Genomic DNA, 27,126 nt, shown 5'->3' with positions numbered 1-27,126 from the left:
GATAATAAAAACTCCAAACAGTTGGAAGATCAGATTTTGGCAATTATAGTAATTTCTGTACAAACAAAGAGAAAAATGAATTTTGGTTGATGGTTTACAGGCAAGAGAAAACTTCCACATAAACAAATAGTTCAGTATCTATTGCCTGTAAATCATCAACTAAAATTAATATTTCTCCTCAAGAATCCTTTTCTCTGGCAGTTAGTATTACAATGCTATACGTGGCTCTGAAAAATAAGCTATTTACAGTAGCACCTCAGAGTTATGAACACCAGAGTTACAGATTGACCAATCACACACCTCATTTGGAACCGGAAGTACGTAATCAGGCAGCAGCAGAGACCAAAAAAAAAAGAAAAAAGCAAATACAGTACAGTACTGTGTTAAATGTACACTACTAAAAATATAAAGACAAAGTTTTAAAAAAAGATTTGACAACGTAAGGAAATTATTTCTGTGTTTGTTTCATTTAAATTAAGATGGTTAAAAGCAGCATTTTTCTTCTGCATAGCAAAGTTTCAAAACTGTATTAAGTCAATGTTCAGTTGTAAACTTTTGAAAGAACCACCATAACATTTTGTTCAGAGTTACGAACATTTCTGAGTTATGAACAACTTCCATTCCCGAGCTGTTCTTAACTCTTGAGGCTCTACTGTAGTAGCTCTGCTGAGTCAAACAACTACAGCATGAAGATCTTTGCTTCTGAATGTTGCTTCATAAAATGCTATGCCTAAAGTAACACAGTCCATCCTGGCCAACTTCAAAAGGGAATATATTCCCATTTTCTCACATATATCTTGGCATTTCTATCAACAAATCATTGACACGATTGCTGCTGACTTCTGAATTTTGGTATGTATATCCCTCACCCTACTGATGGCAACCCTAGCAGGGTTGTAAAGGTTTGGCCAACGTAGGGGTTCAGCCAATGTAAGTCTTAAGCAAGGTTTTATCTCAAGCCCCTAAAGGAATTAACTCACATCAACGTGTCCCTAGTTGTCCAGGGTATACTACAATAGTAGTACTATGAATCCACAACCCTCCATGCTGCTTGGCACATAGCCCCGTAGACAGGGGCCCTCTTAGCCCAAACTCATCACAGGGAGTAGGGACTACTCCTATAGTACAAACCCTTCTTTTAAAAGATCTGTTTCCTTCCCCAGGCCCAGCTATCAGCTTTTTCCTCCATGACAGCCTGTACAAGCCCTCTGAGTGTGGCAGGTCCTTTTTCCTCTCACCCAAAGAAACGTAACCTTTTCCTCACCCATCACATCACCCCCACAGAAAAACTACAATGTGACCATAGATATAAATCATGAAAGCAGAAAGGTGCAGAGTGATCTATCTGTAAGACTCAGGTTAGTGTAGGAATTATATGGATGAGGGGGAATGACAGGCATGAGGACATTACTTAACCTGACGCCCTGGGGTGGGAAAGTTTGGCAGTTATAGTGATTGACTGAGGTCTTGATCTGCAGGCTATTAAGTGCCTAGGAGGTACATTGTTTTTAAGCTGCTTCTTGCAAACTTATCTACAGTTATTATTATGTAACGTCCTTGGAAATTATTTCCCCAACCTTATCTTTTCTGCAGGGTAATAAAAAGCATTTTACGCAAATACCTTTCCATAGCTCTGAGGCTATGTGCGGGGCCATAGGTGCAACCATAATACAAAGAGTAGCCAAAGCATCTTCAAATTCTGCACTGTGGAGAATGAGAGGTTGAGAGGCTTGCTATGGAAAAGGGGAAGAGAAAGAAACAGGAATTGTAAGTATAAATGTTCCAATAAAAAGGCAGTTTGTAATGGAGAGAATGAAATAATAAAAACATAAATCAATGCCTAAGTCCAGAAAAAGTCCCATTTTACAATGAATCAGAAGCTTAAAAAAGGTATGGAGGATGAAAATGGAAACCATTCCAAATTCTTGCTCCCAGAGTGCACCACTGGAAAGAGCTGCGCACACACAGAGGACCCTTACACAGAGCTCAGGCACCAGCACTCCTATGAAATGGCTACAAACTTGCACCCGGAAAAGGATCAGTGTGACTGGACCCTGTGGGTGTAGGGGGTCTGCCCATATGGAAGCCTTTGCAGGATGGGGGCCTAGAAGAGCATTCTGGGTACTGGAATGTGTTTTCCCACCCACCTCCCGAAGTGCAGTGTCCAATAAGTTCACAATTCATCTCAAAAAAACCTGTCACACTATTAAGCCAGACCAGGAATGTAAGCATGGCATGTAAGCAATGTAACTGAGATAGGGCTCATCAGTATAGGATCCTGGCCTGATCTAGATAAAGCTGGTATAGAGTTAAAGAGATCTAAAAAAAAATGTGGGAGTGAAAAACATAGGAAAATCTTTTGTGGTTCAAGTTTTGTTGTTTTTGTAATAGTTCTTTATAAAGTTCTTGTGAAAGGTGCCAGACCACAGCATATGAAACTGAATTCCCCTGTTTTTCATTTATCTCTGGAAAAGGTAGAACATAGGTGGAAGCTGTGCAAGCTTTCCCCTATTCTGCCCCGCCAGCATGCTTCCACTCTGAGCTGGAGGAACCATCTCCAATGATGAGGATAGTTCAGTTTCTATGTATACTCAATTCTTCATCTTTGTCTGAGGCTTGCCTAAATTTAGTACTTGGTTTTTTCCTCAAATTTTAATTTTCACACATATCCACACTTCCTGGTTTCAGCTGGAATTGAAAGAGGAAGTACTGAAATGTTACAAGGAGACTTGTGCTTGAAAGATACCCACCCTTATTTCTTAACCACAGAATTTAGAGTAGTGTTCAAGTATTTGGATGTTTGTCTGAATTGATATGAATCTCAGATATGGAGAAAAAACCTCACATTTTCAATCCCATGAACTATGTAGTCTCTAGGATTTTTCCTATTTCAATATAGTATTTGCATATGTCATAGGGGGACTTGTTGAGTTGTAATTTAACCAACAACTGGCTTAGAATCACAAGTTAAAATCTAATTACAAATAATTGCAATCAAAGATGAAAAATATCAATGTTTAATTTGACTTCTAATGTAGGTCACTGTAAAATTAAACAGAATTAATTCCTCAATCAAATATAGCACAATAATAAAGGCAACAGTTATTATATCTGACCTATCACCACTTGGCTGATCGGCAGTATGATGGTCCAAATTAGGAGTGCCAAATTAAAGTTATTTTATAAAATAAGAGAATTTCCAGGCTCTCTTAACATCAAAAACTCTAGTGGTGAAAGTAATCTCAGAGGAATAAAAGGGATTTGTGATTTTGCCTGCCAGTAGTAACAATATTTCTTTTTTATTTATTGGAATGATTATAGTAACTAATTTCTTTGAAAAGACTAACTTCTAATTTAAAACAAAACTGAATGTAGAACTCAAAGGGGCGTCCTTTGAAATTACTGGACACAGATGTAAATGATGAAACAATCAGGTGGTTTGGATCCTTCCTACGTATGTGTGTATGTATCTCTGCATAGGTCCACAAATGGAATGGAAGATATTAAAATTAAATAAACCACTTAGTTAAAAAGTTTTAATGTTAGTCAGATTCCTCTTTAAGCTATTCATGGCAATTTATAGTATACCTGTGCACTTCATTTTAATTGATGTACGATGCAAGTTTATGGGGCCATAAAAGCAATAGTTGTAATAATGGTAGTAAATATTTATAATATAGTATAAGATACACAAAGGCCCCGAGATGCTCCTATTTTGGATGTACAGTTGTATGTCCAGAGATTGAAAAAAAGGTTATTGCATAAGCTCTTTTAGATGAGGTCATACTTACTGAGAGTACGTTAGTGAGGCCCATCAGTCGAGAGATTGCAGCATTAAACAAGTAATCTTTTGTGAAGTAACTTGTTACCTAGTTATACAAAAATGTTCACTTTCATTAGTTACTTACAATTTCCATATGCTGAGCATTTTGCTTTTTCGAAAAAAACAACATTAACAATCAGCCACAAATTGCAACATGCATACACATAGAATCATAGAACTGGAAGGGGCCTCAAGAGGTCATCTAGTCCAGTCCCCTGCACTTGTGACAGGACTAAGTATTACCTTTCTCCCAAAACAATATCACTATATATATAATATATATATAATATATATATATTATTATACACACACACACTATATGCAATATGTGGAGGTGATATTCCTGTGATAAATTAAATTATGAAGAACCTTGCTTATCCAGACCTCACTTATCTACAGAAGAGTCATGCCCCATGTGGTTTTAGGTAAGTGAAGTCACTTGTGATTACGGACTCCCATTCTCCTCAGGCTTACACAGAGAAAATTTCCCAACTAAAATAGTTTATGATGGAATAACTGAAGACAAACTTTTTGATCTGATAACACAAGAAGTCAGGCACACTGCTGGTGCATCATATAACAACACTAGTAATCTATCTAGTCATTTTCAAAATAGTTAAGATTTCCTTTTAACCTCAGAGACCACAAGGTTCTTCTGCTCCCAGATCTTTTTGGCTTCAGCCTTCTCCTTCTCGTTCAACAGCTGAGGATTGGGCATAATGCTGGAAGTCCTGGCTTCTATAAGTTTGGTTGCTAGGGACCACAGACGTGACTGCCATCTTCGTACACCAGGGACGGCATCAGCTGAGTTTAATGACAGATTTCAGAAAGAGGGAGACTTGAGTTATAATGAATGAAGACAACACATCAAAAAGAAACAAAGAAAATTGTACCACAGAGTTCCATACCATTGAACATTGAAGGGGAAATTACATGTTGCAAGAAAAAACCTCAGTGTAATTGAAAATAGATTTAAAAAATTGTTAGGTTGCTTTAATGAAGACAAATGAACCCTACTGGAAATCAAGAATATTTTCTAAGTACCATTTCAATGTATTATCCTAACTGTATAATACAATCCACTATCAAGCAAATGTAAGAATAACCTCAGCTGACCTGTCAACTACTCAGGAAAACAGTCTTTTTTTATATGCTTTCATTTGCAAGAAAGATGGGACAAACTCCTGAATGGAGACGTTCCTTTTAAACTTTGTTCTATAGTGATGACAGAAATTACATATAGATACTGTCATATCAATATATAGTGACGGTCATGGTAATGAAAGACAAAGGGCCAGATTACTTGGGATCATCTATTTAGCACCCAGCTCAGTTTAGGGAGCAGGGACTGCAAAGGGCGGCTATCAGCCACCTTTATGTCCTCCCTAATCCTTGGGGTCACCAGTCCAGGCTCTTAAATTGTCTCAGCCTCCGAGGCTTCTCCTTCAGCTGGGGATTGTTTGAGTACTACAATGCTCAGGCCACACGTCTATACTTGAGAGCAGTGGAGGGGAGGGAAGGAGGAGTAAAGTAGCGGGGGATGAGTGGGTGGCACAAGAGCTACACCACCTAGGGATTGCCCATCCTGAGGTGATCCCCAAATGGCTGGTTACAATAGATTTAAGGCTGCTTTACATCACTGGAAAAGTGTAAAGCAGCTTTAATGAGGACAAGTATCTGACCCAGTGTTATTACATAATATTGTGCAGTTTCTTGCCAAAAATAAGCCAATGCTGTGTTTACCAGTGTGGCTCCTTCAGGACGAACGTACATTATTTTGTTACTGTAAGGAGAAGACAGGCTTTCGCCAGTGTTTACAGAAGGCTTATTAAACTGTTTTCATTATCTTTCCTTCCCATTTTCTTTTAGAAAATTTTTTAACTGTTTCTCCAATATTCCCTCAACAAGAGGTGACTCTCAAAAAATATCTTTCTTTATACTTCTCTGCATTTGATAAGAGACTTGTCTGAATGGCAAAATGCTTTTTTCCTAGCATTGTATAAGATGTCTGTGCTAGTACTTATGAAAGAATGTGTGTATAATACCACCACCAAACTATAATAATACTTCCATAGAATCATAGAATATCAGGGTTGGAAGGGACCTCAGGAGGTCATCTAGTCCAACCCCCTGCTCAAAGCAGGACCAATCCCCAACTAAATCATCCCAGCTAGGGCTTTGTCAAGCCTGACCTTAAAAATATCTAAGGAAGGAGATTCCACCACCTCCCTAGGTAACGCATTCCAGTGTTTCACCACCTTCCTAGTGAAAAAGTTTTTCCTAATATCCAACCCAAACCTCCCCCACTGCAACTTGAGACCATTACTCCTTGTTCTGTCATCAGCTACCACTGAGAACAGTCTAGATCCATCCTCTTTGGAACCCCCTTTCAGGTAGTTGAAAGCAACTTTCAAATCCCCCCTCATTCTTCTCTTCCTCAGACTAAACAATCCCAGTTCCCTCAGCCTCTCCTCATAAGTCATGTGTTCCAGTCCCCTAATCATTTTTGTTGCCCTCCGCTGGACGTTTTCCAATTTTTCCACATCCTTCTTGTAGTGTGGGGCCCAAAACTGGACACAGTACTTTGCAAAATAACACCTTTTATCCAAGGATTGCATAGCACTTACAAAAGGGGGATAAAGTTTCATTATTCTCATTTTCAAGAAGGGGAAACAGCAAAAAGGCCGTGTAACATTGGATGACTCACTTAGAGCCTGATTTCAATAAGATTACTCACAGAGTAAGGAACTACTAAATGTTAGCAAGGGCAAGAGAATCCACGAGAGGTGAGAATAGAACCCTTTGACTCTCAGTCTTGTGCTTTCAGGAAAGGATCGTGATAGGAATCTAACATAAAAAATGTTATCAATCCCACCCCCAAAAGTTTGTTAGAAATGTGCTAGCTTGTGTGATATATGGGGGGTGGGGGGATGGGGAGGGGAAGTAGCTCCCTTTGATGGACACCCAGCCAGCCAATTAGCTGTGAAATCCCTCTTGGTCTGTTCTCTGCTTGCTTTACCTGTAAAGCGTTAACAAGCCCACAGGTAAAAGAAAAGGAGTGGGCACCTGACCAAAAGAGCGAATGAGAAGGTAGAACTTCTTAAAATTGGGAAAGAAACTTTCCCTTTGTCTGTTGTTCTTTGGCTGCAGGGATGGAACCACCATGTCAAGGGTGAATACCCACTCTGTCACTCCGAGTGCAGAAGTGGGGGCCCGCAAGGATTTTAAAAATTAATACTTGCCACTCCAGGCTTGTATTACACTCTCAAGGTTACAGCTTTTCTCTGACCTTGGCTTGGTAATCGCTGCCACCACCGAAATGCAAAAAAATCCAAACCCTTTGAACCCAGGAAGGAGCACTTGGGAATTCCTCCTTGTGGGGTACCCTCAAGCCCTTTTACAACCCCCCCCATTCCGGGGAAGAGTTGAGAAAAAAAAAAACAAAGGAAATTAGCTGTGGCTACCAGCTAATCAAACAACATGCACAAACCTCTCAGGACACCAAAAATCCAATCCTGTTCTTAAAAAAGGTAAAAAATTTTAAAAACAAACAAACAAAAAGAAAATACATCTGGAATTTAGGCTTTTGCTTGATTTTAAAAGAGCAATTCCAAAAATCAAGCACCCAAAATAGTTTTCTTGGGGGTTCAGCTTAAAGCTTACAAGCAAACAAAAGCATCTTAGGTTAGCACAGAGGAGATCCACAAGCCAAAATAAGAAATTAACCTGATAGCGTCGAGCTAAACATTCCCTATCCAAATTATTTCTTATAGGTATGGAAAATACTTTTTCGTACCTGTTCAAGCCTTACACAGCATTCCTGCTTATAGCATTGCTGCTCCGTCCCTGCCGCCCAGAGAACAACAGACAAAAGGAAAGTTTCTTTCCCAATTTTAAAAAGTTCTACCTTCCCATTGGCTCTTTTGGTCAGGTGTCTACTTCTTTTCTTTTACCTGTGGGCTTGTTAACCCTTTACACCAAGCAGAGAACTGACCAAGAGCGATCTGACAGCTAACTGGCTGGATGTCCATCAAAGGGAGCTACTCCTCCCCACCACCTGTATCACAGTTTGGTACAGAGTTAATAAAAAAGGTAAGGATACAGACTAGCCTGAACAGTAGTTGGTATAGGCTGCACTATAAGATGCTGATCAAACAAAGAACGAAGAGGTAGAACAAATCATTTAAAAACATTGATTTTTTTAAAACAATGTATTTAGATGTTTTATTGAAGTCCTGCGTGACGAGAAAGTTGCTTTAAAATGCATGCATTTTCCTGTGTACACCAAATATTATGAAGCAATGCAGACAGAAAACAGAAATTAAAATTAAGACTGCATTGGGGCTGCATGTTCATTTAGAAAAGGCAGAGCCCCATAAGCAAGTCATATTTAAGGGGTGAAACTAGACAGACACTTGTATATGTTTTGTATGTTTGTAGGACCCATTATTTATCCTAGTTTCATCAGTTATGCAACTCAACAGTATACAATCTAAGTGTCTTTATCAGCATCTTTCAAATGGTATTCAGAACCCGTTTGACAAGCTGTGTTGCATAAATGTCTACAATAAATGAAAGCAGCTTAAAGCTCCAAATGGATTCTCCCGTCATGAAAACAAGAGAGACTATATTAAAAAGGAGGAAGTGACCTAATCTTAAAATAGCTGCTTTTTAAGTCACTGGTAAGAAGAGAGATTCAGAGACTGGGGCTGTGCACCCTCTTACTGTTTATAAAGAAATTAATACAACAGGAGGTATTTTTTTACACACACCTGATCTTAGCTTTTAAGAGGTTTGTAAGGGAAGAAAGGAGAGAGGTGCTTCCTAAACAAGTCTGTAGCCTAATTAACACTGTCTTGCAAAATTAGCTTCTTAAAAATAGTTCTCAATTTACGAAGTGGACATGTAGCCTAGCTCTGTGGCATCACTATTTTCATAAGCTCCAAAGATCATAGTTCAAATAAGCTAAAACAGAAGGAAAAGACTGATAAAAGGTTGTCTGGTTTTTTCTCTCTGCTTCCATTTCCCACAGTGTACAGAATATCCTCATAATAATAGAACATTTCTGCAGGCTTTTTTCTACCTAAGACTAATATTCTAGTGCGCAGCGAAGAGGCTATATTGTTGTAGATCCTTGCTTTCAACATCCTTACCGAGATGTATGCATGCAGTGGTGTAGCCGTGTCTTATCCCAGGATATTAGAGAGACAAAATGGGTGAGGTAATATTTTTTATTAGACCAACTTCTGCTGGTGAGACACAAGCTTTTGAGCTACACAGAACTCTTCCTCAGGTCTAGGAAAGGTACTCAGAGTGTCACAGCTCAATACAAGGTCGAACAGATAGTTTAGCATAAGCTGTTAACACATATTATAAGGGACCATTCAAGGTCTCAGAGAGATGTATGTAAAGTTTCCTATCTAGTTTTGCTGCACTACTTCCTATATCTTCCTGGGTAGACTATCAAGGAGCAAAAACTTAAGATTTTTCTCAGATGGCACTACAGCAAGTGCATACATCTAAACACTTATCATTTCTAGCCTCTGTTAAAAAGCCTGAGGCAGAGGCTATCATTACTACTGAAGAAATTATAGAACCACATCAAAATTCTTTTAACATAGGAACATCATCCTTAATATTGCCTCAGATCCTATGCAGTAGCCTCATGTTGGAACACCCTTTATAGAAAAGATTCTTCAGTTCTGTAGAAACCTTCCCAATGTAAAACAGTCTTTTCAATATGAAGCCTGGAACAGAATGACCTAATCTAATTTTTGATTATATGTGAAAGTCTGAAGAACCCATTATCAGAAATTAATGACTCCTAGAGAGGTCAATCAGATGGTCCTATTTACCTGCTCCCATAAGAGAAGAACAGGGAACAATTAGTGAAACTGAAGGCAAAATATGTAAGGATGATTAAAAGGAATACTTTTTCAAAACATGGCATGAATAACTTGTGGAATTCACTGCTACCAAATATTGAAGCCAATAGTTTACCAGGATTCAGAAAAGGATTAGACATTTCTATAGATATTGAAAACATCTATAATTATATGAGGTAGGATAATATTACTGAGAAGTAATATAAACCCTCATGCTTTAGGACTTAAACCAACCACTAACCAAGGGAAGACTTCAATGTCCTCTGAAGCATCTGGTACTCATCACTCTGAGAGAGAGGAATGCGACCCAGCATATGAGACCAGAGGTCCACCTATGTTCCTATTATTAATGTTAAATACATACATAACTAACAAAAGTATCTTTTATCCCAACAAAGGTCCCGTTTTAGAAAGACAGCCAGTGTAATCTTCTTATTACATCAGCTGTTCACATTCAATTCTCCAAATCCCAAACAGCAAACTGTATTTCAAACAGAAATAAACCAAGAGGAGGAAAGAATCCAAACAACTTGACTTACTTTTTGCATCCCACAAGATGTCTTGTTCTGGAGGGGCGGCAAACAGAATATACAGTCGCATAGTGTCAATGCCATACTGCTCTACTAATTCCTCAGGATCTATCCCATTATGCTTGGATTTACTCATTTTTTCCCATGTAACCTGCAGCTTCTCTTTGGTTTTTATGTGAACTGGTTCAGTCCCTAAATATATAGAACATATACAGTAATAACTAATTTGGTTCTACAAACATCTGAAGCAGCAGAAGTTAATACTAGGTTATTTCTAATCCCTTCTCTGATAGCCTCATATAACTGAAAGAAAAAAAAAACAAATTATGAGAGTAAGACAAAAAACTTTTTTACTTTCATCTCTTTACTGAAGTAACATTATGAAGTTTCCATCACACAGGAGAAAATTTCTTCCGTTTTATAAAGCTAAATCCAGTATTCATGGAAGCTAAATCTAATGCATCAGGATTTTTGCATTAGTGTAGCTATCTCAATGCAAACCTCCTCCGCAGATGTGCTGTACTGGTGTAATATGCCACTTGCACTGGAGCAAATTTACCTTGATTCCATCTTTGGATGTTTATAGACAGCAAGTTTGCAGGTTTCAGCTAGGATAAATCACATCGCTGCAAGCACCACTTTATCAATCTACATGGGGAGTTTGCACTGGTGTACATCTACACCAATGCAGATTTCCCTAATGCACACAAATTCTGTCTTTTATACAAGGTACAAGTATAGCACAGGCAGTAGCAAACGTATGTGTTCTTAAACTGCTTTGCAAGGATCGTATGTAAGCATTGGAGAGAAGTTCATTCTATGCCCATTCTGTCTAGATCTTATCTGTTCAGATTGCCAACAATGGTGTCGACTCTGCTAATGGTTTTGTAATGCAGACATCAGTGTACTATGAATGGACTCCTTTCACATGGGCTAGTGAATGGCCTCCATAAGATACTCACTTTTAGTCATTTTTGGACATAAACCAGACTTAAGTAAAAACAAATATAGCAAAATACTGTGTTTGGTAATGGTTACAGGCAATGGAGTAGTATTTTCTCTGTATGTGTATTCAGCATTAAGCATGTGAGTCCAGAACACACACAAAAGTCAATCTCCGGTTTAATGATTACAAGAATTCACTCCTCACTGATGAATTTTCCATGCACTATGACTTGTACATCCTTTTTCACTGAACTAGCCCTTGACTTTTCTGGATGCACCTGTGCTGGTCATCCCATACGGTCTCTTACCAGTGAGATCAATTTCCTCTCTCTTCAGATATTGGCTTGTTGTTGTTAGTTTGTATGTCTGACTCTTGATAAGACCTTGAACCAAGAGTTTATAAAAAGGCTCCCTGAGGATGAAAGGAAAAGGAAACCTGTCTGTTGAAAATAGCTGTCAAAAGCACATTTTACAGTAAGCTTTAGAGGCTGAACTTAGTTAGACAATTATTTAATGAAAGAAGAATGTCACACTGACAACTGAAATAGTTGTCACCTGCAAAAGTCAAAGGATATTTTAAAGAGAAACTTTAATTGGGGGGGTGGGGAGAATATTTATGAATAAAGCGATCTGACCAGTCACTTTCTGCATCCATTTTTCTGTCACTCAAATATTCATGTTTGAACAAATGCCTTCTCTTTTACAAACCTAGGTCCTCTTTCTGAGTGTTCCCACAGCACAGGAACATAGGATTTACCATAGTGGATCAGAGAGAGTCCAGTGTTGTATTTCTGGCAGTCGCCAGCACCAGTCAGCTCAGAGGAAGGTACAAGAATCCCACATAAGGGTAAACTTAGAAACCTCTACATGTTAGTTACATAACCCCTACTATTAACCTTGGTTTTGACAACTTCCTAATTTAACAGAATAACACTTTGAGTGTCTTTATGAGCACTTTCCAAGTTGTATTTCATAGCCCACCTGACAAACTCAATTGCCTTCAATAAATTAAAGGCACTTAAAGTGCAAAAGCTGCAACCAGATTCTGCCATCATAAGAACAAGAGAACATCTTAAAAAAAGATGTGATCTAATCCTAAAATAATTGTTTTCCAAGCTAATCATAAGATGAGAGTTCAAGAATCTTTGCTCTTTATTTCAGGAGAGCAAGTCCTCCCAGACTATCAATTAAAACAGTTAAAAAAAATTACAAAAAGGTGAAAAATGAAATAATTAATTTTCTCCCCCGATATGTATGCCTTTCTTTTTAATTTAAAACAGTCATTTAAATAACTACCATATTTTACCAAATATGGGAACATTAACTAAATAATCAGAGCATCAAACCCTGGGTAACTGTCCCAACTGGAAGTAATATTTCAGGGAACGCTTGTCTTTTCATGACACAGTGTTAGTTCAGGCCATGTTGATAAAAGTTAAATGTAGGAATGTGCATTTGCAGTTTGTTTACAGGGCGAGAGGTTTAAAGATGTAGTACAAAATACTTTACCATATACGGGGCAAAAGAAAAAAGGAAACATATTTGAGTGTAGTGGGAGACTTCAGGAGGCCGGAGAAATGCCCAAAATCAGAAATACTCATCCTTGTGAAAGGATCTGGGGGAGAAGGCAGTGCTTATAAACAAATGCAAATCAGTACTGAATTTCGATGAAGTGAGTTGTAGCTCATGAAAGCTTATGCTCAAATAAATTTGTTAGTCTCTAAGGTGCCACAAGTACTCCTCGTTCTTTCTGCTGATACAGACTAACACGGCTGCTACTCTGAAACCTGAATTTTTCCTGTTGCTCAAAAGGGTTTCACTCTAGGAACAATGTTGGGATGACTCCATCTGCTGGTTAAAGGAAATACAATTTAAAATTGCTATCAGGTAAAAATAGTTCCTTTGATTTAAAAAACAAAAACATTTCCAAAGGATTTAGGCAGAATACTACATTATCCGGAACTATTTTATACTTTTAGCCCCAATCCTGCAAAGACTTATGCAAGTGCTTAACTCTCCACAATGAATACTAATAAATAGTTACATTTAAATTAATGAGACTAGTCACAGTGCATAAAGTTAAGCATGATCAAATTAATGGCTCTACTCACAGTGCATAAAGTTAAACGTGTGTAATTCTCTGCAGGATGAGGGCCTAAGGCAAACTTTTACTACTAGTGCCCTGAGCCAGTGAATATTCACGAGACATATATGTACACAAACAACAAATGCAATACAGACTGTAAGAAACTGATCATTTAGCTAAACTTGAGAAGGAAGAAAATTCAGGCTCAGAGAATGAAATGTAAAATATACCATTGAAAATAATATTGGTACCTCAGCTTCTTCTAGCTCTATAAAATTTCATTGATGCCTGTGGGTGCCAGATGCAGTCTGCGACTGATGCTTGAATTATTTTTCATAGAAATCTAATAATGCTTACTTGTGTTTGGTCATCTTTTGATCATAGCAAAAATGGCTCAAGAATCTAGCATAGTATAAATGCATAACTGCATGCTCCTTTCCCCCAATGTACAAATCCACAGGCATCCAGTAGTCGGCCAAGGCTTTATTAAAGGGCCTAAAACACAAAGTAACAGAAAGTATACATTAAGTATAAAGCAAAAGGAAAAAACAGCTTTACTGGAACAGCTCCAATAAGACTTGACTGGAAATAGGTGTTCACTGTGAGCTGCATGTGCATCTTAAACTACATTCTATTAATTTTGCTATTGGCTTAATTCCTTATTTTTAAAAAGCAATGTTTGACTTGATTAAATTGCAGAAATCTGTGTGAGAATTTTTAAAAGCTATAGAGAAAGATCCACTAGAATATGATTTACATATAATATCTTAGATGTATGACTATGACTTCACATGTATCACCTAAAACTAAAAAAATGCTATGGAAATATTTGCCTGATTTCTATGGAACTTTCATAACTCGGTTGTGGTTATCTATTCTAGTCTTTTGTAGTTACAAATTGATATTTTGTGGGGGAAAATATATAAAAATGTATATATATGGCTATATATTACTCTCCAAAATATATAACAATAAACCAATTTAAAATATATCGGAATGATTTCATTTATTTATTTAAAATTGAAGGTTTGTGTTGCCACCATTAGAGGGCAGCATGACATTTATTAAAGTGTTTAAAAAGCATATTCAGAATATTCATTTAGGGCATCGTAAACTGAAATCTCAAAGATACTGTTTTGGTTTACATCACTTCAAATAACGATGTCTCTTCAGGGCACGTTTTATAGTCCCACTCTTTAGCAAATGTACCAACTTGTATCAAAACTGTGATTTTATTGTGTTATACATTAGTTATGCTTCCTTAATTAGAGATGAGACTGGAATAAAACCCTGGATCAGACTTCACATGTCTATAATGTAACTAGTCACAAACCCAAATCTCAACACCGTAGTACATAAAGTTTCAAAAGGCAGATCTGAGCTTTTCTTAAGTTCATTGTGTCCAGATTTGATGTTTGGAGTTTTACGAATAAAAATAAGGGCTTGCCTACATGTTGTTTAACTCAGGCCTTATCTAAACTACAAATGTGTTAGGTGTACAGTTATATCTGCATAGCCCCCTGGTGTAGACGCAGCAGATGCCAACAGAGGAAGTTTTCCATTGGCATAGTAACACCACCTCCCGGAATGATATTAGCTCTGCTGACAGAAACACTCTACTGTTGGCACAGCTGCATCTACACTGGGGTTTTTGTCACATCATAGCTACATTGGCTAGGGTGGTACGGTTTTTTCACACCTCTGACTGACACAGCTATGCTGATAAAACTTTGTATAGCATAGACCTGGCCTAAAGATATGCTTTTAACTGATTTAGTTAAACCTGTGCAAAATGCTAAGTGTGCACTCTTATTTCAGTATAAATCAGGCTTATTTCAATTTAATTCACGTCCACTGAGAACACGGTTAAGCTGAAGAGAAATGAGAGTGTCCACGAAGGGGGTTGCACTGGCTATTAATCCTGTTCAGAATGTTGTTTTGGGTCCAGTTCTATTTAAAATATATTATTTCTATAATTTAATTAATTTATTCCAAAGATGTTAATTAATGGTATATCAATATACACCCAGACTGAGCTCAGGGCACAAGCACCACCTGTAAGAGAAAGACAACTAAGACCAATAAATGGAACCCTCTTCATATCCCCAAGTCTTTATAACCAAAACTCTTCAACAACTCCTTTTCCTCCCCCACCACGAGAAGCAAGTGGATGTCTTTGTATCTCATGTCAGATAAAAATCACCTAACCAAAACAAACATGTAAATGGTTTTAATGATTGAGTTTGTCTTAGAAAAAGACCCACTGACCAGGTCTTTTTTTTATTATTGTTATTATTTAAAGTAGACAACAATTTTTAACAAAATGTGTCTCTCCCATACCCCATGGAGGTCAGAGTCTAAATCAGAAACCTTGGCATGTAAAACGAGACAGATCCCAACAGCCGGGTTTGCCTATCACAGGATCATCACATACTGTACTACAATTCGCTGGACACACTGAAGCCATTCTATCAGATGCTTTCCGTATATATCTGTGTGAAGACTTAGTAACCCAAACAGTGATACTTCTTATCTAATTTATGGCTAGCCTTTTGCCTACAGAACGTCTCATAAAATATTCGAGAGACAGTAATCATAGGCTGGCTGTCCAGCAACTGCAGACAGCAATCTAATCTGAACAGTGTATAGAAAATACATTTTGGACTGTTGAGTCAGCCTTTGTGCAGCCTGCTATAATGCTGGGTGTGACAGAACCTCCAGGGCACAATCAGCTTTGCTAGCATTATAGAAGATGGAGTAAGTAAACAGATAAATAACTCTGTCTATCTCTCACGCTGCCCTATGTTATAGTCATTAATGCACAGCATATCTAGTGTTTCCTTTTGTAATACTGTATTTAACTGAAGTAGTAACATGGCAATAGGCCACTATGATGATACTTTATTTAAGCTCTGGACCTAAATTAGCACGACTCTGGCTAGCACAGATTGGTGGTTTTCTTAATTTTGGTCTCTGGGGGAAATTGCTTGATTCCTCACTTCTTTCCTTCTCCATCAGCTCTTGCCAGCTGAATGTGTTGCTATAAATCCCAGAAGAAGCCAGTTAGCTATATTCTTAAGATAGTGGCAGAATGTAAGCACACCAGTGACAACAAAGAGAAAATTAAAGGCTTTGTCCACAGTACAGAAGTTACACTGGCTGTTTCTGCCTTAGTGGACGGAAAAGCACCTTATGTCCATATACATAAGAGACTTGTCTACTGCTGGAGAGGACGCAATCAGCATAAGGAGTAAAAGCTGTGGATCACCAGCTGAGTTTGCAGTCTCAGCCCTTTCATGTCCCGTTAGGGGCTGATAGCCTTATTCCATAGTTCAGAACAGCTCCCAAGGCTACTCTAACCTGAATAGGGCCAGTCAGCATGCAGAGAATCAGGAACTCATAAAGAGGTTCCCAGACAGTCTCCCATCCTGCTGCACCCAGCAGACGGTAGAACTACTAGAGTATCTGGCTGTTTGTTTTTTCTTTTCTTTCTACTTCTGCTATGTAAAAAAGGTCCAGGTTACATGAACACCCATATGACCATGGGCCTGCTTGCAACCTGCTTGGATGCCTTACCTATCAGAGTTATGAGGATCAGTGTATCTCAAGTAATACCAAGATGAATCAACAAATGTATCCATGGTGTCTGTTTCCCTCTTTGCAGGTCCTTTGCACCTGGGGAATAGAAAAATTTCTCAGCACTCCTAGATGAAAAAAAAAATCACATGCTGATTTTTTTCACATCTTGAAGAAATAAAACAAATCCTATGAAAGTCCAAGAGAAAGGAAAAAGTATTTTGCCATTAAATAGAAGGGTAGAAAGATACTCAAAAACTAGCACATTCGTCTGGTACTATCAGATAAATCATTTATGACCACTTCCGGTAGAAAGAGTATGGTAGACTGCATTTCACTGGTTCTGGTTTTATAAAATGGTCTGTTTTTCCTGATTATTTCCACTTATTCCCAGGAAAAACAAATTTAGTTTAATTCCAGTTTTCATTGAGAAGGATCAAGTATTTCCCAGTCATTGTAATATTTTAATTCATGATTACTGCTAGAACAAATCAATATTAGCTAGGTAGTATATTGAAGTATATATCAAGTTGCAGTGGGGGAGGTTTAGATTGGATATTAGGAAAAACTTTTTCACTAAGAGGGTGGTGAAACACTGGAATGTGTTACCTAGGGAGGTGGTAGAATCTCCTTCCTTAGAGGTTTTTAAGGTCAGGCTTGACAAAGCCCTGGCTGGGATGATTTAACTGGGAATTGGTCCTGCTTCGAGCAGGGGGTTGGACTAGATGACCTTCAGGGGTCCCTTCCAACCCTGATATTCTATGATTCTATGAAGGTACAGACTAAAACAGATTCAAAATGAGAAGTTAAAAGCTGGAACAATTTTTCCTTCCGCCATGAATAGAAATAATTTACTTATGGAAATGAACAGCAGGAGGAAACTTTTTTAAAACTGTGTTTGCATTTATTGCAACTACTCAGCATGTAAGAATGTACCTGCTAAAAATGATTATAAATTTATAATACAAATGAAATTTTGCAACCTGCTGCAAACCTGTGTGCACTATATATAACACAAAGAATGTCAACTGGCTGTTTAACACGTACAAAATTGTAACTTTAATCTGTTACTGTGCTTGGAAGCTTTAGCTAGCACAGCACAAGTCTGCCTGCCTGCTTGATAGTGTAAACCATAGACAGCATATTAAACAAGCTCTTCAACAGCAACATTGGCTTCCTAGTCACTGCTCTGTGTGGTGAGTCTTTGGTCTATAAAGCCTTTATGTGACTTGGGTCCTGACTACCTAAGACACCACCTCTCTCGCTGCGTATTTGCTACAGTAATTCTGGTCACCTGAGGCATGTGAGCTGCATGTATTTACAGGTAAGTATCAGAGGACTTATGTTTGAGTGAGATTAATAGAAAACCTTTCCTTTCCTTTCTCAGATGACTTAAACCAAGTTTGCTACCCTGAAATGCACGGTGCAAGGCAAGGGGTTGGATTGCTGTGGTGGTGTCAGGTTAGCAGCCCAGAATTTTCACTTGGTTACTGCTATCTCATGCTCCAGAATCTAAACTTCCATTAAAAAAGTCTCTAGCCTTTACAACTGTGGAGTTAACTTTCAAAATGTGAACCAAATATGAGTTGATACAATCACATCTGCCTGAGTTTGCAAACAGTCAAACATTCATCTCAATAGGATGCTAATTCTGAAACCAATGATAATTCAGTGTCAACACATTTTTAACTGAGCAAAACAAATAAGACAGCAGAGAGGCAATTACACGAATAACTGTATAATTCACCCTGAGTGGTGCCTCATTCTGGCAACATGAGTAAGTGAGCTTGGGTGGCAGGCACAGCTTAGGGAAGTACCACCACTTATTTTCTCTCCAGTCTGATCTCTGTGCAAGGCCCATCTCTTTTAACAAGCTTTTACTTGTAGGGGATAACCGCAGTGGAGGCATCTTGTTTCTAGTTGACTTTTTAGTTTAAAGAGTCAATTATATTAAATACTGCACGTGTGCCCAGAGACTAGGATAATATATTTATCACAAAATAAATAAATATTGTATTATACTATAACAGAATTGTCTCAGCCTATCAACTTCTGGGATACTTTACATAACAGTTATGCAATTCCCTGCACCCTAGTTGGCTACAGCTCATTAACTAAATAAGTTTATGGAGGACCGGTCACCCAATGGTTATTAGCCAAGATGGTCAGGGACACAACCCCAAGCTCTGGGTGTCCCTAAACCTTTGATGGCCAGAAGCTGGGAATGGATGACAGAAGATGGATCACTAGGTAAGTTTCCCTGTTCTATTCATTCCTCTGAAGCATTTGGCTATCGGACGACAGGATACTGGGCTAGATGGACCATTGGTCTGACCCAGTTTGGCCTTCTTATGTTCTTAACATAGTGACAGCATGCAAGCCACTATACTCTGGCTACTGATAGCCTACAGCTAGCCATGCAGACAGCAGGTATTTGCATATTCACTGAATAATTCTTAACTACTGTGAAGTCATTATGCACAGCCTTCCACTCATGATTGGTTACAGTTTCAGAACTCCACATCTGTATGCCCACAACCACAGCCACCTCGGCTTCCCATCTCTATTCATCCTGTTAATACACCTAATCCCAGCTATTAAATTCTGCATGTAGATGGAGTATACAGTCTAGAGGAGATCAGAACTAGTGTTCCCTCTTCACAACAAATGCATTTCAACATTTATATCAGTGGAAAGCCTGGAGTGCAGGCAACAAAGATTTCAGTAGGAGTCAAGGATTTCAGACTAGAAGACATTGCTGAGAGCATTACTTCAATATTACAATTCATCTAGTCAGACTGCCTTGAAATATCCATACTCCTTAAGAAGTTACTGTGCAGTGTTTAAAAAAGCCTACCTGAAATGACATTTTCTTTGCAGAAATATGTAGATGTATGTCTTTCCTTTACTTAAAATGTATATCATTAACAAGTCAAACATGTTTCCAGTGAGCCACAGAACTGCCCTGTGTAAGCCACCTAATTACAAATGAGAATCACGCTAATATTCTAACCTTCCAAAGTAAGAGATTTACAGTTTCTGTGCTATGAAGAGAGCCTTAACGTCACTTTATGTCCCTGGTTCTCCTGCATGACAGCCTGACAATGCCCTGCTCGATAGCCTGACAATGCCCTGCTTGCTGGACCAGCTCTGCTGACAGCAGGGTTTCACTATATGCCTGGAAAGGAAAGGGTTTCTCTCAGGGATTCCTCGGGTTCTCTTCCCTCCCCCTGCAGAAGCTGAGCACAAACTCCAATGTACCCAATACTCAACCAGCTCTGGAGACATCTTGCTTTCTCTAATGAATCTGTATCTTTCTAAATCTGAACTACATGCTTCTTCTTAAAGAGCTGGGAAACAAACTGTATGATCAAAATCTGAACCATGAGTGCATACACCTATTAACTACTTCAACCTGAATTATTTGCTGACATGTAAAATGCACCAGGCATGTAAATCTTTATAAGATTCTACTGCAATAGCACCATCTTATCTCTGTTGTTGAACTTGTTAATTAATTGATCAATATGTTAGTTTCCTTAACAAAAGCAAATGAAAACTCAATATACCCTACAATCTTTGCTTTAACTTTGTTGTTGAAAGAGAAAAAAATCTTGCAATCGATGAAGTAAACGGTACTATAAATAACTAGAGGAAGAAGGTGAAAAAACTATTTTATTTTTCTCATTTTCTTTCCTCTAACTTAAAAACACTCAATTTTTCCTCCACTAGGTATTTATCCAGAAAAAGAGCTTATATTAAGAAACAGTAACAGGCCATATTACGACAAGAAGAATTATAGCAAGTGGACAGTATATAATATTTGCTCACCTTGGACATGAACAGTTCATCCACTCTGTGACAGTTTCTAGAGGGGAGGCTCCCTTTCCTGTAAAGGAGGTTATATTGGGCAACTCCACAGGTAAATCCTCATAAGGCACAGGGACTGTGCCACAGGTCTGGCAGTGGATTATGGGAATAGGTGTTCCCCAGTACCGCTGTCGCGATATTAACCAATCTCTTAACTTGTCACTTGTTAGGTCTCCACCTACTCCTTTATTTTTGGCCAGCTGGGTTAGGGCTTTTAAAGCTTCCTGCCTAGTCATGCCTGTGAACTGATAAAAAGAAAGACAGACATTTGATATATGCTACTATTGACAATGCTGTAGTGGCACCATTATATTATTTTTCATATGCATTGTACACAAACCTAACACTCAAACTCTGATGGGACGGAGGTTCCAAGCGTTTTTAAGGTTCCCCATTTTTCTTCTGCTTCACACCCATTCATCTTCCAGGCTTCCCATACGTCAGTCACCAACCTTCTAGTCATGAGGATTAGATAAGTCTCCCTTGAAAGCCTATCAAGGTCACTCCCTTGATGGGCTGAATGGGTCATTGCTGAGGAAGGGATTGTTCGGCACTCCTGGCCTCTGTTGGCCAGTTATCTGCAGTTAAGGTGGATTCTCCTTACTGCAAGGCATCCAGTATATTAGTACTCCAAGACAGACATTGCAAGAGTATAGGTGGTAAATCAGACCTTCCCTCACATATTCATTCTGGGTGATTTTATACTTCACTTCTTCATATATTTTAAACACTCAATATCCCTCCCAAGTTAGACAGACACAAAACTTGTCTCCTACTGAACAACAATCCACCCTTCCTCAGATTAATACTTGCAGACTCTCAAGAACTCTTCAGTGTTAGTTTAGAGTTACATCCTTACACAGCCATGAAGCTGTCAAATGGCCTGTAATATAATTTCCAGTGAATACAACCAAGGGGACTAATATATTAACATTTAACCTGAAAAAAGAACAAATGTGTAAATGAAAAACAGAAAAAAACATCAAGACATTTTCATGACGGAATTTATTATTCCTTCTCTATTGTAAAATTTAGACTATTATAGCATTTTTCTTCTTTCATGTATGTAAAGTTTTGAAGACTAAGCCTTGAAAACAAAATATTTGGTATTTTCCAGGTAGTGGGTTTTCGTATGCACTATCACTGTACTTTAGAAAGAAATGCAGTACAAGTGCACCAACCTCTCCGGAGTTGACTATGGTCTCCAAACCATCTGGTAGTGTTTCAATGACTTCAGAGAAAGAGAGACCTAGATTCTGGGCGACAGCAGCATCTTCTGGATTAGTATTAGGAATTCCTATCCATGGAAGGGGGAAAAAATCAGTTCCATAACTGGCTAACTTGGCTGCTCCTTGTCATTTTTTTGAGGAAAATATTTTCATCTATTGGCACTTATTTACTTCTTTCCAATGGCTTTAAAAAGACATTGGCAAGTTAAATTTTGCCAACATTTCACAAAATTTATAAAAACACGCTTGTGAAATTTGAGTGACAACAGTTATAACAAAACATTATCTTATAGTGTTTACAACCCAAAAATCATTATCACTGTGCTAGCTCAGAAGAATCTGAAAGTGATTGGGTCTGAAATTGACTAAAAATAAAGCTGAAATTGACTAATCTGTTTTCATTTACCAAATTGAGAGAAATACAAAAGCTAAGCAAATAGCATAAATACATACTAAGTTAGTTGTTTTAAAAAATTTCAATTTTAATAACTGAAGGTGTTACTAAAAATAAAGGTAACGTTTTTTAAAAAAGAAAATGACTTAACTTGACGAAGTCCTTCAACATTGCTGCCCCCTCTTTTTAAAATCTCGTCATTTACTATCAGAAAGTCATCTCCAGTAATTCCAATTCAGAGTAATGTCAACCTTCCATTCAGAATAAAGCTAGAGAAAGTAGTTCTTACTGCTGCCAGAATAAGCCATTCCGTCAGAATATTTAAGGCCACCGATGACACCTTTTCCCAATGTGCCTTATTACCTGGGACAGTTCACACATTTTGAATACAAGTCTTTTCTAACCCCCACAGAATTCTTTTTATTGCTGCAACTTACCAATATCAAAAAGTGATTTATTATTTTAAAATAATCCTTGTTCACAATGTTACCGCCTGACTGCAATCTGTCCAGCAACTGCTGTGTTTCACCTACAAGGATTGCATTCTGGGGGTTAGCTAAGAAATCCCCATTTTTGTCATACATATTTATATTCAAATATTAATTATATGTTGTTTGACATACTATATAACATGATGATGTATATCTTTCTACATTAGTTTGTTTTCATTTTGGGGGGTCATTTGTTCTATTTTTTAAAGAAGCTTGCATTACTAGGTTGGCCTCCATCAGCCAGAACAGCAGATTTATTGACCAACCCAAATGTCAGGTTATCTTTTTTCCTTCCTATTCTTGGAAACAACTTTTGACATTACAGATCTAGAGGCTCTCAAAACAAAACAAGCAAAAACCAAACACACACCTCCCCAACCACCTTAGAATTATCACAATACAAACTTGAATTCAAAAGACTGTTTAACATACACCCTTACTCAGCCACAAAACTGCCCATTGTGTTAAATATTTCAGCTGTGTCGATATATGGAAATACAGAAGCAGATAACTAATGCAAAACAAAAAACAAACAAACAAAAAGGAAACCAAAATGTGGAATCACTATGAAACTCCACAGCAGAAGCTCCCTATTGCCATTCTTAAACCTCAATAAAGTATGGTATATCGGTATCTTACTAAGAACCCCCTTCAATCCACCACAGGTGGTTTTACCATACGCTGCACAAATAGAGGAAAGCAGCTCCCACATTTTAGTCTATTTTTCTTTAGAGAGGAGGACAATGCCACTGTCCTTTATCAAAACTCAACAGTTGGCATCCAGCATTTCCTGGGAAGAGCTGGGAGGTATCCAGCATACGTAAGACCAAAGTACACGCCAGTGAACAAAATAAAGGCTTGTCATCAAAAGTAGTATTAGGAAATCTCAATTATTTGGCCTCTCCTATTCCAGAAATAGTTCTGATATACTTTGGCTCCCAAAAATATAATGGCGTATTAGTTACGTACTCCTTGGAGATTAAAGAGGAACTACTTGACAAAAATGTTGAAAGGAACTGTATTATATCAAATCATCACTAGGAGTCAATAAAGAAGATGACATATGGAAGTCATATTAATACTGATGGTATACCACACCCAAACTAATAAAGATGCAGCAAAATATCCGATCAATACTCAGACAATATTATTAAACTAATTTTTTATTGAATTTAGTTCTTACAAAAAGCTCCAGATTAACAGCCTGGAGATTGACTTTCTTTATCTAAAGAAAATTTCAAGATAACTTATTCATTCAAACTTTATGTTTGAAGCAATTTGTGTGTACAAAGCAACTCAATACATACACAAACAAGTATGTGCTAAAATTCTGAATGTGCAAATTTGGAGACTCTTGAAAATCTGGACTCTAAATAAAACAGCCAAGTTTGCTAAACATCTTGAAGAGGATGAATACCTTTAAAAAGTTAGGTTTCAGAGTAACAGCCGTGTTACTCTGTATTCGCAAAAGGAAAAGGAGTACTTGTGGCACCTTAGAGACTAACCAATTTATTATGCATCCGATGAAGTGAGCTGTAGCTCACGAAAGTTTATGCTCAAATAAATTGGTTAGTCTCTAAGGTGCCACAAGTACTCCTTTTCTTTTTAAAAAGTTACAAGACTTTGTAACCATGGCTGGCTTTGCAAAGGCTGAGAGGGGGACACCGAAAAGGAAGGCATTGACTGACTGTGAGTGAGAAAGACGGAAAACACAGGAGAAAGACAATAAATGGAATCTTTAAGGTTTTAAAAAACACTTTTAGGACAAATTGAGCTAGGTTTTGTTTGTCTTTTTTTATCTCAAGGAAATTGAAAAGATCCAAGACACACTTTGTTTTGTTCCCTTCTGTCTTTCCTCCTCAATGTCCTCCCCCACACTTGTTCATATACATCTTCCAAACATGTATTAAGCTTTTACAGCTCTGTAAGACTATCTAAAACATTTTTTTGTGAAGGAAAATGAGACGAAGGTAAAAACAACCTAAAAAAATTTCTCACTTTAACAGTTCACATCAGTCACCTACATTTTACTGATTCTAAACTGGGCATAATAATACAGTCTATTATATGATTGGGCTAACGAGTTCCAACCCATGCTGTGAAACTCATACTATCACAGCTTGTAGGCTAGTCATATCACTTGATTTATTCAATCCATTTTTTCTAATAACTGTTCTGTTAAAGAATTTCTAAGAAAATTCAGCAGTTTATGAGAACATAATGAACTTAAAAACTGATTTAAAAAGAACCCACCAAAAGGAACACTGTATTTTATTATTGATTTTTTGTTCAATCAGACCTCTGAAGTGGCCCTTGTTTTCCAGAAAGCTGCACATTTGGGCTAATATTCCACATGTGCCACCCAGCCTGGTCCTGCCCGGTAGGGTAGCACACATAGGCTAATCCTTCCCAGGACGTAAAAGCAGCAAGGTGCAAAGAAAAAAGCAGAAGAGAGTCTAGGAGAAGTAGCAAGGCAAGACAGAGCTGAGAGCCCTGGGGATGATACATTCAGATTCCCAGTTTTGAGATCACTGACCATGATCAAACACAATTACTGTACATTCTGTATTTTACTGATATCAAAACAAATACAACTAGATAAAGCCAAATTTGGATTGATGGTTTGATACATTATTGAAGTAAGGCAATTTTTAAGTTATCTTGTTTGGGGGGTTCTATTGTATGTAGGCATAGCAAAACTATATTGTTATGAGTTTGGGTCTTTGGCAAATATTTTTTACATTAAACATTGATGTGGTTCTGTTTTGGTATGTGTGAGAAACAGACACTCAGATTCACATGTCTTGTATTATAATTCTTAAGAGAAAATGTGGAGGTCTTCAAGCTTGGGGGTCTCACTACAGTCAACTTTTAATTTTATTAATTTTTTATAATATATTGTAATGAAAGAGAAAATTATTACCCTGTCTCTTTGTATTCAGACCTGTAACAAATTCTCCGTAGCTACATTTTCTTTCCCTTAATTAAGAAGAATATGGCCTCTAAAGGCCCTAAGACAGCCATTATCTTCAAAGGTTTACAGCAGCAGTTCTGGTACTCCAAAATAGTAACTGAAAAACCTGAATGTTGCTCTTGTATTTTAAATGTCACTTACCTATTTTAGTATCAATATAGTTCTCAAAATCTGATTTTGCAGAGATTACTATAGGAACCTCCTGTCTGGTAAGTAAATTCACTGCTGTCACTGATGTAAGACAGTCTGCAAATACACGTAAAGATCACAATAATTAAAATATGACACCAACAGTGCTAAGAATCTCACTTATTAACATGAAAATTTCTGTGCTTTGCATCCTAATGTTTTATGAAGTAACTCACTGAATCAAAGTACTTTCTTTATTTAAAGGGAGAGGCTCAAGTTAGAATCTAGTCAATTTCAAAATATGAATTTAAAGCTGTTAAAAGCTTCTATAGGTCCCGCTGCCAAATTTTGTGATTTAAAAAACTGTTTTTCTGCTTCCTGATGGCATGTGAAAGATCCCCACAAATAAGAGAAATTAACTCAAAATACAGTAGAACCAGAGGAACAGAGAATGTGCAAAGAACTGATAATGTACAAAGTGAACCAAGTGAAATACATTATTTTCCTGCAATTTCTTTCAGGGTCACACATTTTAGACATTTCTTGAAACAACAGTAGGTACAACAATTTCAGACCAAAGCATTATTTTGGCTGACAGTGTCCCTTTAAAATAATAAATTCTAGGGCTGTCAATTAATCACAGTTAACCCACGTGATTAACTCAAAAAAATTAATCATGATTTACAAAATTAATCATGATTAATCACACTTATGACAATAGAATACCAATTGAAATGTATTAAATCTTTGTGGATGTTTTTCTACATTTTAAATATTGATTTCAATTACAACACAGAATACAAAGTGCTCACTTTATATTATTTTTTATTACAAATATATGCACTATAAAAATGATAAACAAAAAATATTTTTCAATTCACCTCATACAAATACTGAAGTGCAATCTCTTTATCGTGAAAGTGTAACTTACAAATGCGGATTTTTTTTGGTTATATAACTGCACTCAAAAACAAAATAGTGTAAAACTTTAGCGCCTACAAGTCCACTCAGTCCTACTTGTTATTCTGCCAATCGCTAAGACAAACAAGTGTGTTTACATTGACGGGAGATATAGCTGCCTGCTTCTTATTTACGTCACCTGAAAGTAACATTGTAAACAAGAGGCAGGCAGCATTATCTCCTGCAAATTGTAAACAACCTTGTTTGTTTGAGTGATTGGCTGACCAAGAAGTA

The 27,126-nt window shown here is 37.5% G+C and overlaps 1 protein-coding gene across 3 annotated transcripts in view; it reads right to left on the bottom strand.

Annotated features, from left to right (window-relative positions):
- Positions 1 to 27,126, bottom strand: part of LARS2 (leucyl-tRNA synthetase 2, mitochondrial) — a 106,080-nt gene that overhangs the window by 14,384 nt on the left and 64,570 nt on the right. For all 3 annotated transcript variants that reach the window (XM_077811134.1, XM_077811133.1, XM_077811135.1), the window contains exons 10-19: positions 25,945 to 26,049; positions 21,897 to 22,012; positions 20,677 to 20,960; positions 16,846 to 16,944; positions 13,627 to 13,764; positions 11,492 to 11,595; positions 10,248 to 10,430; positions 4,458 to 4,627; positions 3,792 to 3,869; positions 1,622 to 1,733 (exon numbers count right to left, since the gene is read on the bottom strand). In XM_077811134.1, coding sequence (XP_077667260.1) covers positions 1,622 to 1,733; positions 3,792 to 3,869; positions 4,458 to 4,627; positions 10,248 to 10,430; positions 11,492 to 11,595; positions 13,627 to 13,764; positions 16,846 to 16,944; positions 20,677 to 20,960; positions 21,897 to 22,012; positions 25,945 to 26,049 — 1,389 coding nt within the window. The remainder of the gene's footprint in view (positions 1 to 1,621; positions 1,734 to 3,791; positions 3,870 to 4,457; positions 4,628 to 10,247; positions 10,431 to 11,491; positions 11,596 to 13,626; positions 13,765 to 16,845; positions 16,945 to 20,676; positions 20,961 to 21,896; positions 22,013 to 25,944; positions 26,050 to 27,126) is intronic.

This window comes from Eretmochelys imbricata, chromosome 2 (assembly GCF_965152235.1).
Source record: "Eretmochelys imbricata isolate rEreImb1 chromosome 2, rEreImb1.hap1, whole genome shotgun sequence".
Taxonomy (NCBI): Eukaryota; Metazoa; Chordata; order Testudines; family Cheloniidae; genus Eretmochelys; species Eretmochelys imbricata.
Note: the sequence above shows the minus strand (reverse complement) of the source record. Positions and strands in the feature narration are given on the sequence as shown.